Genomic DNA, 14,025 nt, shown 5'->3' on the forward strand with positions numbered 1-14,025 from the left:
AGATTCTCGAGGTCCAATCTACTCTTCTGGGCTAGCTCCGAGCCAATTACAAGGAGGAATCTACAGAACTTTCCAGATAAGTTCTTAACATGTCAAAAGGTAAAGTGAGAATCTTTCCCTATTTGGAAGCACCTGCTAGAGGTGTAGGGATTGCATTACCACAGGCTGGACTCAATGATCTTAAAGGTCTCTTCCAACCTAGTGATTCTGTGATTTTCCATTGCAGCTGAAATAGGCTTTTGCTGAAAGCAATTTTATGAGGTAGAGCTGTCTCATAAAATCAAAGTTAGAGATTGAACAAGATATTAAATGCTGCCTGCTCCCCACTGCTCCTGTCCTCTCTTCCAAGAGCCATACTGTCTTGCTTGGTTTGGCAAGGCTTCCTTCACATTGCATCTGGTATAAGGTCAGATCCCTAATAGAGGCCTTCCCCTATATTCCTTGTTATCCCATCTCTTTTTCTAGAACTAGATCATATTTCTTCAACTGTACAAACAGGTATTTAATGTATTTGTAGGAAATCATTTTCCCTTGAAGATTAGTTTAGCACTGGAAAAGGGAACCCAGAGAGGTGGTGAAATCTCCATTCTTGGAGGACTTTCCTAGACAAAGCAGTGACTGACTTGATCTTGTGTTGCTAATAATTATACTTGAGTTAAAGGCTGGACTACATGGGCTTCAGAGGTTAATTTCAGCTCACACTTCTGGTATAATATTCTACTGTCATTTTAGCGGTGTTTCAGTGGGATATGTGTGAGTACTTACAGACTTTTACATTTCAATAGATTAAATATGTGACCATTGGTTGTTCAGTGGTACCTAATAGTCTCAGCAATGCATCAGTATCCCTGCTACACAGTCACACTCTTTATGTTCTCTTAGGTTATAAAAGTAACTGCTCTCATCTGTGTTTTTTTACCATTGATAGACCTAACCCTTACTCTGAAGGTACCCATGTAGTCAAACTCTGCATTGGGTAGGACCAGTAGTATTGTATGATAAGTCTGATTCTGAAAATAAACTGTAAAATCCTGCTCTTAATTTTATAATGAGTAATTTATGGTGAAATAAAGGGAAAATACTCTAAATGTAAGTGTCCCAGTATCTCAGTGCAAAGAATGTAGGCGGTTCCCTCTTGGGAAGAGCTATTCAGCAACAGATGCGCATATGATGAAATTTTCCTACTCAATTCCTAACAGACCATCTTGCAACACAATTTCTTTCTTATGTCTAATGATAAGCAAAGGATCAGTTTTGCAGAAATACATACATATTTACAGTTAGAATTAGACTTAAGTACTTTGCTGAATCACAGAATGCTTAAAGTGGAAAGGGCCATCTTGAGATGATCTAGTCCAACCTCCCTGTTTAAGCAAGGTCAGCTAAAGCAGGTTGCCCAGGAATAATAACAAGACATTCATAACAGTAAGAAAATAACTGTCCTAATATTTATCCTGTAGGCTTAAATTGAATACTTATCAGCTACCCCAAAATAAATTTACTGTACTTGTTTCTCATTGTAAATATGAGTGACAAGTTCAACAGAAAGTCTTTAAACTCAAACATTCAAACTGTAATATTTTCATTAAAAATCCATTACTTTCTATTAGTATTCTATCAGTGTTTAAGCTATAACATTTCAACTCTGCTTCTTCTGTTATGCCTCTGCTTTCTTTTAAACTTTCTGATTCTATCAAACTACAAAAAGCAAGAGGTTGTATTCATGTGAGCCTTTCAATAGAAACAAGAGGCTAATAGTTTTTATAATAAAACATTTTAAGTTCAGGTTTACAGTGATGGCTTTTAGGACAGTTTTTAAAAAGTGCTTAGAGTTTAATATGTGTTTAACAAAATCCTGTCTACTTTCCTTATAACAACAGGGAAAGGGAAAAAGCCTGATAAATATTTTTATGTACTTCTGAAGGAGGGGCTCAGTTTTGGAAAGACAACCCACTCAAAGGTAGCAATTACAGGGAAATAATGGAAGAGCTAAATCCTACAGGATTTATAATTGCTAAGACATCAGAAGATACAGGCATGCTCCTATCTTTAGAGCATGTTAGGTATTTTATTTTCTCAAACCTTAAGAGTTAGAGATACTATTGTCCATGGTATGAGTGTAGTTTGTGACAGTAAAAAACCCAAACGAAACCACAGAAAACAAAACTGATAAAAAAACAACTGTGTGAATTTAGGACATGTACTCCTTCAGTTTTTCCCCTTCTCTGACTCTCCTCGAGTTTTAACTATGATATTGTTATTAGGTCTCTATATTAGAAAGTTATAAAAAGAATCTTCAAAATTGTGCTTTAATGATTGACCTAAGAGCTTATGTTTTATGCTCAGCTCTGTTGATATTTCAGTTTTTCTCCTTTTTGAATGAAATTCTTGCACCATTGATATCAATGCAACTGATTGCATATCTTGGTTTGAAAGACGTGTCTGCCAAGGAAGGCGAGAACCTCCCTTGGAATAGAAAATGTGACCCCCTTCCCTCCAAATTATTATAACTTTGAATTTACAGGGCTTTTAAGCAAAGATATGGGAAAAATAATAACAGTTTTTTACTAGTGTATATATATCAATGTATAACAAGGCAAACAAACAACCACAACAGCAGCAACAGCAAACAAAAACAGAAACACAACAGCCTTCTCTCGGCCATCAAGCATTTTCCCCTTTGGTGTAGTTATGGTCACAGCCGACAGGGGCACTGTTGGCTCCCAGTGGGCAGGGCAAGTGCAATGATTCCCATGCAGCTGCAGGGGGCACTGTGGCGCAAGTTTAGCTGCCTCTCTCAACGTGGGCAATGGCAGGCAAGCCGGCAGGAGAGAGAGAGAGAAGGGGCTTCCTTTACAAACCTCCTGGGGCAGCTGGTCTCAGTGCCCCTCTGGATAGTGAAATGGGCTGTAGCAGGAACCTTGGAGTGGTGGCTGGAACGACAGAGGCAGGCATACCCCAGCATGGCAAACAAAATGTTACGGAAAACTCCACAGCCTTAGCAGGAGCTGCGGGGTTTGGGTGAACATGGGGGGTTGGATTAGGATCCACCCAAGTGTATTGGTGGCAGGTTCTGTTTAACTAACTTGGTCTCCTACTATGACAAGGTGACCCACTGTGGATCTTGTTGACCTGGACTTTAGCAAAGCCTTTGACACCATTTCCCATAGCACTGTCTATGAGAAACTGGGTGGACAGGTATACTCTTTGCTGGGTAAAAACCTGGCTAGATGGCTGGATCCACATATTTGTGGTGAATGGAGTTAAATCCAATTGGCGGACAGTCACTAGTGGTGTTCCCCAGGGCTCTGTATTGGGGACAGTCCTGTTTAATATCTTTATCAATGACCTGGATGATGGGATTGAGTGCACCTTCAGTAAGTTTGTAGACAACACCAAGTTTGGGCAGGAGTGTTGATCTGCTGGACAGTAGGAAGGCTCTGCAGAGAGATCTGGACAGGCTGGATCAATGGGCTGAGGCCAACTGTATGAGGTTCAACAAGGCCAAGTGCCAGGTTTTGCACTTGGGTCATAACCCTGTGCAATGCTATAGGATTGAGGAAGATTGGTTGGAAAGCTGTCCAACAGAAAAGGATATGGGGAGTGTTGGTTGACAGCCAGATGAACATGAGTCAGTGTGTGCCCAGGTGGCCAAGAAGGCCAATGGCATCTTGGCTTGTATCAGAAATAATGTGGCCAGCAGGACTAGGGAAATGTTCATCCCTTTGTACTCAGCACTGGTGCAGCCACAACTCAAATCCTGAGTTCAGTTTTGGGCCCCTCACTACAAGAAAGACATTGAGGTGCTGGAGCACATTCAAAGAAGAGTAATGAAGCCAATGAAGCATCTGGAACATAAGTCCTATGAGGAGTAGCTGAGCGTAATGAATGTTTTTTGTCTGGAGAATAAAAGGCTCAGGGGACACCTTATTGCTTTGTACAAGTGTTTGAAAGGAGGTTGTAACAGTGTCAGTCTGTCATCCTATGTAACAATTGACAGAACAAGCAAAAATGGCCACAAGTTGCACAAGGGGAGGTTTAGGTTGGATATTAGGAAATAATTCTTCACTGAAAGGGTTATCAAGCATTCAAACAGGTTGCCCAGAGAAGTGATTGAGTCACCATCCCTTGAGGGTATTTAAAAGATGTGCAGTTGTGGCACTTAGAGACATGGTTTAGTGGTGGACCTGGTAGCGTTAGGTTAATGGTTGGACTCTATAGTCTTTTAGGCCTTTTCCAGCTTCAACAATTCTATGATTCTATGGCTCCGCAAAATCAGAATCTACAAGATTCACTTTGATTTTGTTCTCTAGAAGCCTGTGTGAGGACTTAAAGAATGCAATTACATGTCTCAAAACACTATTCCCATAAGATAAGCCACCACGACAGGAACTTGAGATAAGCATGGGTGGCAAAAAGGAAGGTGCTAATTCCAGGCCTAAACAAAGGTGAAAATTTGGAATTAGCACACCAGACAAAATTCCATTGTGCAGACTGTGGGAAAGGAAACCACTGCTTACACCCATGCGAGTCCAAGTTCTGGGAACATCTGCAATCACCCCTTGGATACCCAGAACTTGGACTGTATAAAGGTAGTACCTCCAATAGAATGACTCTGGGACCCCCACCACCAAAGACCAGGGTGAAGAATGAAGAGGTGTCTTGTCCCTGCCTCGGCCAGCCCTGACACCTCGACAGTAAAGGGTACAGCTTGGTAGCAGGATGAACCTCACCAATCCCTGTGACTTCCTGTTTGCCCGAAGGAGTGAAGCAACGACAGCAGGAAAGAAAGAGGAAGGCTGTTCAGGGTTAACTGCTGGCTTTATTTATCAGGGTGTCTGCCCCAGCAGACACCCCTCAGCAGAAGCAGTGGGGAAGAAAAGCGAGGGAAAAAAGCGGGAAACTCCCCAATGTAACACCTTTTATTGGGGGGAGGAACTCAGGGATGGGTCTAACTGGGGACTAATCAGGGGCCAAAGGGGCATGGCTCTCTGGATAAATGACATACATTGTAACAAATTAATAACTCAGGTGGGGAGACAGCTGAAGTCTTGTCCAATCACTTGGGGTCCATACTGGAACTTTCCAGACTTTTGGGAGAGACCCCAAAGTGACAGACAAGACCCAGGGGCTGTATAACTTATGATTGACATATAACTGGGGTTGGAATGAAACCAATAAGGGTGGAACATGGGTGACATGGAACAAACCATTACAACTTATAAAAAAGAATATAAAACAAGGAACAAATACATACATAAAACTGATAAAACCAAAACCACACCACTACAGAAGAATGCTGCAGGAATCCACATGGTGGTGATATCGTTTGCTTCATTTCTTTCTCACTGTCTCCCTCTTCCTTCTTTCTTCCTATTTCTATCTCTCTGCCTTACATTTACTGTGAAATAAAATCTGTGCTATTAACTTTGGTATATGGTCTCGTTTACACATTAATTTGAGCAGAGGCGTCTCTCACTAATCTGATCAAAACATCCTGTTTGGTGGTGAAACTTGTTTCCAGGAGGCATCTCCTAAAAAAAGCTTCCATTGTAGCTAATCAGGCCTGCCTTAGAATTTTCAAATAATAGAGAAGTAGAGTTAATTCCTGGTTCTGGACTCAATTTGTTCTGACTCTGTATTAACTACATTGTGTCAGCCTAACAGTTCTTCAGAATTGTATTGAATCACAATTCAAGAATAGTCATGCTTGAGTCATTTAGTTTGCAAAAGGAAACTGCCTGCATATTTAATATACCACATACCTATGAATTGTAAATGAATCAGTTAAATCTTACATTCTGGTATAAAGGTGGAAAACGTGAAATGGATATGTTTATCAACTAAAATGGAATTGCACTGACTGATTATAAAAAAATATTTTCACAACTGCATAAATGTATCTCTTTTTTTTAAATTCCAGAATCGAATGGAAGAAAGCAAAGCACTCTTTAGGACAATTATCACATATCCATGGTTCCAGAATTCTTCGGTCATTCTGTTCTTAAATAAAAAAGATCTTTTAGAGGAGAAAATTATGTACTCCCATTTAGTTGATTATTTCCCAGAGTATGATGGTAAGTATATTGCCACCAGAGCTCATGCCCCATTTAAATTGCAGTAACGACCAAATGCAATAGCATTGCCCATATTTTGCTTGGAGGTTCTTAGGACAAAGATAATCACCCATTCTTCATTAAATCCATTTTCTTCTTTACAAATTGTACTAAGTACACCAAATGGTTAGTTTGTAGTTGAATGACTTATTGGTCATGTTTTTTAAAAAATTATATGAAAAGGAAAAAATTATTAAAAATAACAGATTTTAATGCTTCAGATTTTTAAAGTCACTGAAGTCTTGTGGAACTTTCTAAATTGCTAGGATTTCATCTTATACCACCATTAATAGTGGACAAGATGGCAGTACCTTTCATGCGAAACTATTGATTCTAGATGAGTAATATATTAGCAATGGACCTTACTCTGTCCTTGTTCATAAGTTGGGGTGAAGATTTCAACTGAAGTATAAAGCTAAATTAATATAAAAATACATTTTTAAATCTAATCAGCATTTCATATACTCTTCTTTTTTAACTGGGTTTGTGTTTTGTTGTTTTTTTTTGTTTAAGGCTGGAAATTTGAAGACAAGTGTCATAAATTCTCAGTGGCTCTCAGATAAAGCAGTATCACTTCTCTCACCCTTTTATTGTACCACTTCTTTGTTTCCATTATTTTAATTTTATGGCACTTATATGAAACACAATGTGCTTGTCCCAGAAAACATTACATGGAACAAACAGCTGTTTCTAAAGAAGTTATACTTTGAGAAAGTTCTCCTGAGGTGAAAACCTAGGTATTCAAAGGTAACTGAGTGGAGGCTTTGGTAACAGAGAAAAAAATCAGATTCATATAAAAACATCTCTTTTGTCACACCTGAGAGTGAAAAGCAGATTCAAAAGCTACAAAAAAGGATGAAATCTCTCATTTTCAAAACTAGATAGTGATAGAAGGAAAAAGTTTCATGTTTTACCTGTTTGAGAGGAGAGGATGTGTTCACAGTGAACAGCCTGCAGAATGAGGTGACAGATGTTAGCACGTGGCTAGTCTCTTATAAACTACGTGCTAATATATCAATCTATGAGGGTCCAGCCTTTGCAGAGAAGTGGCTAAAATTACTTAGCGAGACTGCTTTTCAGAGGTGTTTTGTAAAGCAAAAGGTTTAATAAGGAAAAATAACAAAATAACAAATGTTACAGAAAACAAAGGATAAGCCGAGCACAGGTGTCTGAGAAAACCTCAGACATCCTGCTAAAACACTCCAAAAAAGCCTTTCTACTTCCTTAGTGCTCTTTCCTAAATACTGAATGTTCTAGGAGGGACAATTTGGCTTGCCGCCAATAAGATCCCCAAGAGGCTTTGATTTACACTCTCAGAGCTCAATCCATGCCCTTGTGCTGGCCTTGAGCCAATTACATAAGAGAAAAATACAGAACTTTCTAGTTAAACTTCTTAAAATGTCTAGAGGCAAACTGAAACTTTTTCCCTTTCTGGAAGCACCTGATGGGGGTGTGGGGTGCATCACTACATTTCACCCTTTGTTTATTACAAAAAAGAAAAAAAGAGAAGAAAATACAAATAGTTACTTTGAAAAAATTCTCACATTTGTTGATAATTATAATTGTGTTAATAACTTATTGTTTAATAATTTGGTTTTATAACTCAATTATGGTATTATGGATTAAATACTTTTGAATTTGGTACTTTCTTTTCTTTTTAGTTAATTATTTCAATTAATACTTTTTAAGATTATTATTTAGTCTGTAATTGCTTATGAATCTTATTTTACTTTTTGTGGAGATTTTTTCAAGTGAACTATATTTTTTTTGTTTGCACTGGATTCAGGCTAATGAAATTTGTAAACTTTTTTTAACATAGTTTAAGAACACGATAGTGATATTAATATGGATATGACAGTAATAACTTATAAAATTTTTTTAGTATAAAGAATATTCTTTAACTAGTCAAAACTTTACGAAAACTCAGTCTCTGCTTTGAAAATGTTCCAATGTGTATACTGCTGGGTTGTGTGGAAGTGTAGAAATCTTTTTTGGAGACATGGTTTAGCTGTCACACTGTGTTTTTCGCATGGTCATTATTTGGTGTTTTTTGCTGTTCTCTCTTTCTTCTCTAGCTGTGACTTGACATCTTTTGCAGGAGCTTAGTCTGTACCTGTAGAGACAAACAAAACTCACTCCCTGTTATAAAAAGGCAGATTTTAAAATTGTCTTGTTTCTGAATTTTTATGAATATGAAAAATTAGAGAACATATATGTTTAACCTTCCTATAGTAGTACTAACACACCCATTTTTATTTTTTATGGAATGTATTTTTACAACAGCTTGGATTTGAATGAAGTAGTTATATTGTGTGGTAAATTTGATATCTGATATGCTGAAAATTTTGTGTCATTTTGAAAACTGTATGTTTAAGAATGAGAAGTACTTACAAGAAATGTTTTAATAGTATGTTTGGTCTTTTTTGTTATATGTGTTGAGGTAGAACTTACTTTAAAAAGCGTGTAGTTAGACAAATTAATTTGTTTGGATATTGTGTTATTTTTGTTTGCTTTTCATATTGGAGACTAATTTTTGCTGCTACTGGTAGCACAGTTAATTTTTGATAGTTTGGGCATGGTTGCTTTTGGTTGATTTAGAGATATATGAGATACTTTTTATAAATGTTAATGTAAAAGTTTGTTATTACATTGCTATTTGATATGAAACTTAGGAATTTAGTGTTTGATTTAATATTTGTGCCAAAACATGGATGCTGTTGAGAAAAAGGAAAAAGATTAGTATCTTTTACAATTAATTAGAATTTCTTCTTGAGTAGAGAGGTCTTTGCTTTTTCTATTACCTGTAACATATGAAGAATTTGTTAATAGGAAATATGAACTCTGAAAAAACATATAGACAATTGCTTTTTTGATTTTGAGGTATGGCTTTTAGACTTTTTAAAATTTGATTTTTATCTTTTGGTATTTGGACTTTGCTATATGACTATGAGGTTTTTAAATTTTCTTGATTAATTTATAGAAACAAATTGGTTTTAGGGGTTTATGAATTTTAAAAAGTTTTAAAATTAATTTTAAAGATGAATTTGATGGTTAGAGATTTTTCTTGTAATATTTATAAGGGTAATTTGCAAAAACTTTTTGAAATTTGAATTAACTATTTTAAATAGACACATAGGTAAGCAAATAATTTTTGCAAAATATTTTCCTGTAAAGAAAAATTATTTAGGAAATAGCTTTTATAATTAGCTTGGACTATGGATTTTTGGGCAAGTTAGTACAATTTTACTTAATTGCCAATACAAAAAGACTTAATTTGAAATTATTAGATTTTTTTTCTCCAAATTTCACTGAAGGATCAATTTATAAAGTGAGATTTCTTTCCAAAGCTGTAAAAAATTTTTAAAAGGTAAGGTTGGGTTAGATTTACAGTATTTTGAGTATTTTGATGAATTCTTGTGATGGTTTTAATGTGTGTGTTTTGCTTAGTGCAAGGTTCTTGACTGTGTCTCTTGCCTCTGCTGGGGTCGGGCTGGCTCCCAGGGTGCTGGTTTCTTTCTTTTGGAAGATTTGAGGAGACAAGAAATTACTGCTTTCTGCTCTGCTGCTGGAACTGGGGTTGATTGTTGTTGTTTCATTGTTTCTTTTTTTTGCTGCTTTTTTGGTGCTTGTGTTGGCTTCTCTTCGGCTACCTCCAAGGCCACTTGGCTCCGCCCGGTCTTAATGTTCAGCCCCGCTTCTCCCCTCACTCTGCTGAGCGGGGGTGGAAGGCTGCAGTATCTCAGCTTACAGTCACCTGAGCTGGGGGGGTGTCTTCCTGAGCTGAGGGTGGTAACAAAGGCTGTGACGAGTTGGAGTGGGTGTGCCTTGCAAGGCAGAAGTAACTGCCCACAAAGGTGAAGCAATATGATTTCGCCACGTGGCTCCTCAAAAAGGACTTTTTTTTTTGGGAGCATTTTTTAAATTTTTGGATTTGCTTTTCTTTTTTGGATTATTGATAGAAAGGAAATGACAGCAACAGAAGAATAAATGGATATAGGAGACAGAAAGATCACTCACATGGCTGGTGTTCATTTGCTTTCTGCGCGTGGAGGGGGCAGGGTGAAGCTGTCTGGAATCGGTTTCAGGTTGCCTTTCAGAGTTAGTACAAGGAACATTTCAGGATTACAGAATCAAAACATGCTTTTTTCTTCTACTTCTGCTTGGTTGGAGCTGAGGTTTTTTTACTTTTTAATTACTTTGCTTCATCCTTAGAGGTATGTTACCACTCGTCTCACCGGTTCATTTCTTTCTGATGTTACAATATATATCTTCTTTTTTCCAGACTGCGCGTCTTTTACTAATTTTTAGCTTATAGAAGTCCCGTTTCTACGTTTGGGTTTGTTTTTCTTTTATAGACTAATTTTAAAGGTCTTTCGAGGTCTCAAATTAAAGTAATTAAAATAAAAATTAATGTCTTGCTTTCTTCTAACTGCTGGGGATTTCTTTCACTCACCAGAAACGCTTTTTTTCTGTGGCTATCTCCAGCTCCCTTGGTTTCCCTGATCCTCTCTCGGCCACGTGGCAGTCCTTTGTTTTCTGACTTGGCTCTGCCAGTCTTCCGGGAATTCCTGCATTCCAGGATCGGTGCTCTGGCTAAGACTCCCTCTCGCTGGCATAGGAGTTTGAACTGAGAACCCCCTCTCGGCTCTCAGCTCCAAAAGTCCAAGTTTTTTTAATGACCAAAATACTCGGCACTGGCTCGCTTTAAAAAAACGAAAACCAAGGGAAAAAATCTGGCCTAGCTGACATTGAGGGCTTGTCAGCAAAAAAACCCACCTAAACAGTTCCACTTAATGATAGTATCCCTGTTCGGGGGGCCATTTGATAGAGGTTAGCACGTGGCTAGAGTCTTATAAACTACATGCTAATATATCAATCTATGAGGGTCCAGCCTTTGCAGAGAAGTGGCTAAAATTACTTAGCGAGACTGCTTTTCAGAGGTGTTTTGTAAAGCAAAAGGTTTAATAAGGAAAAATAACAAAATAACAAATGTTACAGAAAACAAAGGATAAGCCGAGCACAGGTGTCTGAGAAAACCTCAGACATCCTGCTAAAACACTCCAAAAAAGCCTTTCTACTTCCTTAGTGCTCTTTCCTAAATACTGAATGTTCTAGGAGGGACAATTTGGCTTGCCGCCAATAAGATCCCCAAGAGGCTTTGATTTACACTCTCAGAGCTCAATCCATGCCCTTGTGCTGGCCTTGAGCCAATTACATAAGAGAAAAATACAGAACTTTCTAGTTAAACTTCTTAAAATGTCTAGAGGCAAACTGAAACTTTTTCCCTTTCTGGAAGCACCTGATGGGGGTGTGGGGTGCATCACTACAATCAGGCCATATTAATGAATAAGTGTTAATTTAGTTTGATAGTACTAAACAGAAGAGAACTGATAGTTGAATAGAATATATTCTTGTCTTTTCATGTTAGAAGCCTGGCAGATGCCTTAGATAACATCCTGCAGGTAAGAAGGCTATAGGGGCCTTTTTGTTATGATCACTCAAGTGGAGGTACACCTGTGTTAAAAGCTTGTCCAGAAAAAACAGGCAAAATTCATACATAAGAGTTGACGTTGGAACGGAGCTCTGAAGATCATCAAGTCCAACCCTCTTGCTCAAACAAGGTCATCTAGTGACTGTTGGAGTCCAGGACATCCCTTTGGATGACCTGGGACCCGGGAAAGGGAATTTGAGCCCTGGACAGGGGGGTGTGGAGCCAGTCCAGGGGAGTTGGAGACCTTGGCACAGAGCCCAGGAAGACACTGAGTTTGATCTTAGCCCATGGGAGAAACTTCCAGCACAAGGAGAGGAATTGTAAATCACCAGGAAGTGAAAATAGTAGTTTAGCACAGTAGAACATGCAAAATTCAGTAGTTTTAGGATTCTTAGAATAGAGGTAAATGGGGGACAAGATGGTGGAATTTGGGTGGTACCTCGTGTCCCTCTCCTTTTCCCTCGTCCTCCATCTTCTGGGGCGGTGATGATATAATGTAGTTAGAGTGGATTGGGTCAAAGCAGAAGTGACTCTCTTAGTGTAAGCACTAGGCATTGGTACAAAATAGTAAATAACCTACATGTGACTATCTGTATAAATCGGTGGGTAGTCGCCTCATGTCTCAGCCACTGTCCGGACCTCGGCTGGGAGCAGAGAAAAACTCTGTGATATCAAATAATAAACAACTTGAGAAACCAGAAAACAAGGCCTTGAAGACTCTGCTTCTTTGTACCAACGTGTTTAGAGGGCAAGGACTTTAGACAACCTGAATCTCGGGTGAGAAAACCAACCCGAGAAGTGACTGCTTCACAGGTATATGTCGAGATGGCTTTTGAATATCTCCAAGGAATTAGACTCTACAATTTTTTTGGGAAACCTGTCCCAATGCTCAGTCACCCTCACAGTAAAAACGGAATTTCTGATGTTCAAATGGAAACTCCTGTATTTCTTCTTGTTCTGTAACTGGACACCATCAACAAGAGCCTGGCTTCATCTTCTTTGCACCCTCCCTTCAGTTACTTGTACACATTGATAAGATCTCCATGTGAGCCTTCTTTTCTCTAGCTTAAACAGTCCTAGGTTTCTCAGCCTTTCATCCAGTCCTTTAATCATCTTTGTGTCCTTTGGCTGGACTTTCTCCAGTATGTCCTTGTCTTCTTGTACTGAGGAGCCAAGAACTGGACACAGAACTCCAGGCATGGTCTCATCACTGCTGATTAGAGGGGAAAGATCACATCCCTCAACCTGCTGGCAACATTCCTCCTAATGCAGCCCAGGATACCATTTGCCTTCTTTGTGTCAAGGACACATTGGTGGCTCATGTTCAACCTAGTATCCAGCAGATATTATGTTATGGGTCATTGGTTGGAGACAGAAACTACACAAACTCACCGAGCTTCCTCAACAAACAGCACTGAGTTTATTATGGCTGCCTCTTTTATAGGGGGTTTGATTTTCCTGGCTTTAGATAGCCAATTGGTTGGGATCTCTCTCTGCCCAGATCTCCGTCCAGTGGTGTTTCTGCATCTAGGCTTGAACAGGGTTGGCTGAGGTCTCTTGAGTTCAAATCTATCCTATCATTGTTCACCCAGGGACTTGTTCTACTTCTTTTCTAGAACAAACCAGGCTAGTCAAATTTGGTTTGTGTTATGGCAAGATTTATCTTGTCCAGCTACAGACCGGCTGTACTGTGACAATTCCTCCTTTCTGTTTTATTAAAAAATGCAGTGTTGTCTGTTATCGTACCTGCAAGGGCCCTTTGCAGATGGTGACAGAAGACAGCATGGGTCTAACTTGAATGAGACTTTCCACCCAATTTTGACAAACCTAGCTCCCCTTAGCCAGTGATGTGTCCTATGTACCACTAGAGTTGCAGCACTCACTTCCAGGAGCTGTCAGGCGAGATCACAATCCTTCAGGCTAATATACCACAGGTTAGCTATTTATAGTTACAAGTTACAACTTAACACTAAAAAACAAGAAACCATTTAACCCTTAGAACCATTAAAAAAAAAAAACCATCTACCAGAAAAACAATTTGTAAACAAATAGAATCCTTAAATGAACTGTCACTTCAAAAGTCCCAGATTTCCATGAGGTAGGTGAACAAGTTGTTTCCATCACTGTTCCACACATGGCTCCATGATGTCTGTTGACAGGCTGTCAGGAGGATGCTGCTTGTGATCCCAGATAGGACGTAGGGCAGGACACACACATCTGGCAGGTACCCAATGCATTCCAGTGTCCGTGGAAACACATGCATATCCCCATCCCCAGGTAATGAGATTCCACGGGTCTCCCCACCTATTGATGGTAAGGTCTTGCACCATTACCTTGGATTTGGGTTACTGATCATTGCCAGATGATTGTAGTGGTAGTAAGTGATTTAAAATGACTGGGTTCTGGGACTTTTCAAAT

The 14,025-nt window shown here is 38.8% G+C and overlaps 1 protein-coding gene across 3 annotated transcripts in view; it reads left to right on the forward strand.

Moving 5' to 3' along the window:
* The window catches only part of LOC310922098 (guanine nucleotide-binding protein G(q) subunit alpha), a 222,724-nt gene that overhangs the window by 193,126 nt on the left and 15,573 nt on the right, over window positions 1-14,025 (forward strand). For all 3 annotated transcript variants that reach the window (XM_083882438.1, XM_083882439.1, XM_083882440.1), the window contains one exon: window positions 5,924-6,077. In XM_083882438.1, coding sequence (XP_083738564.1) covers window positions 5,924-6,077 — 154 coding nt within the window. The remainder of the gene's footprint in view (window positions 1-5,923; window positions 6,078-14,025) is intronic.

The sequence above is a fragment of the Zosterops lateralis genome, assembly GCF_965231275.1.
Source record: "Zosterops lateralis genome assembly, chromosome: W".
NCBI lineage: Eukaryota > Metazoa > Chordata > Aves > Passeriformes > Zosteropidae > Zosterops > Zosterops lateralis.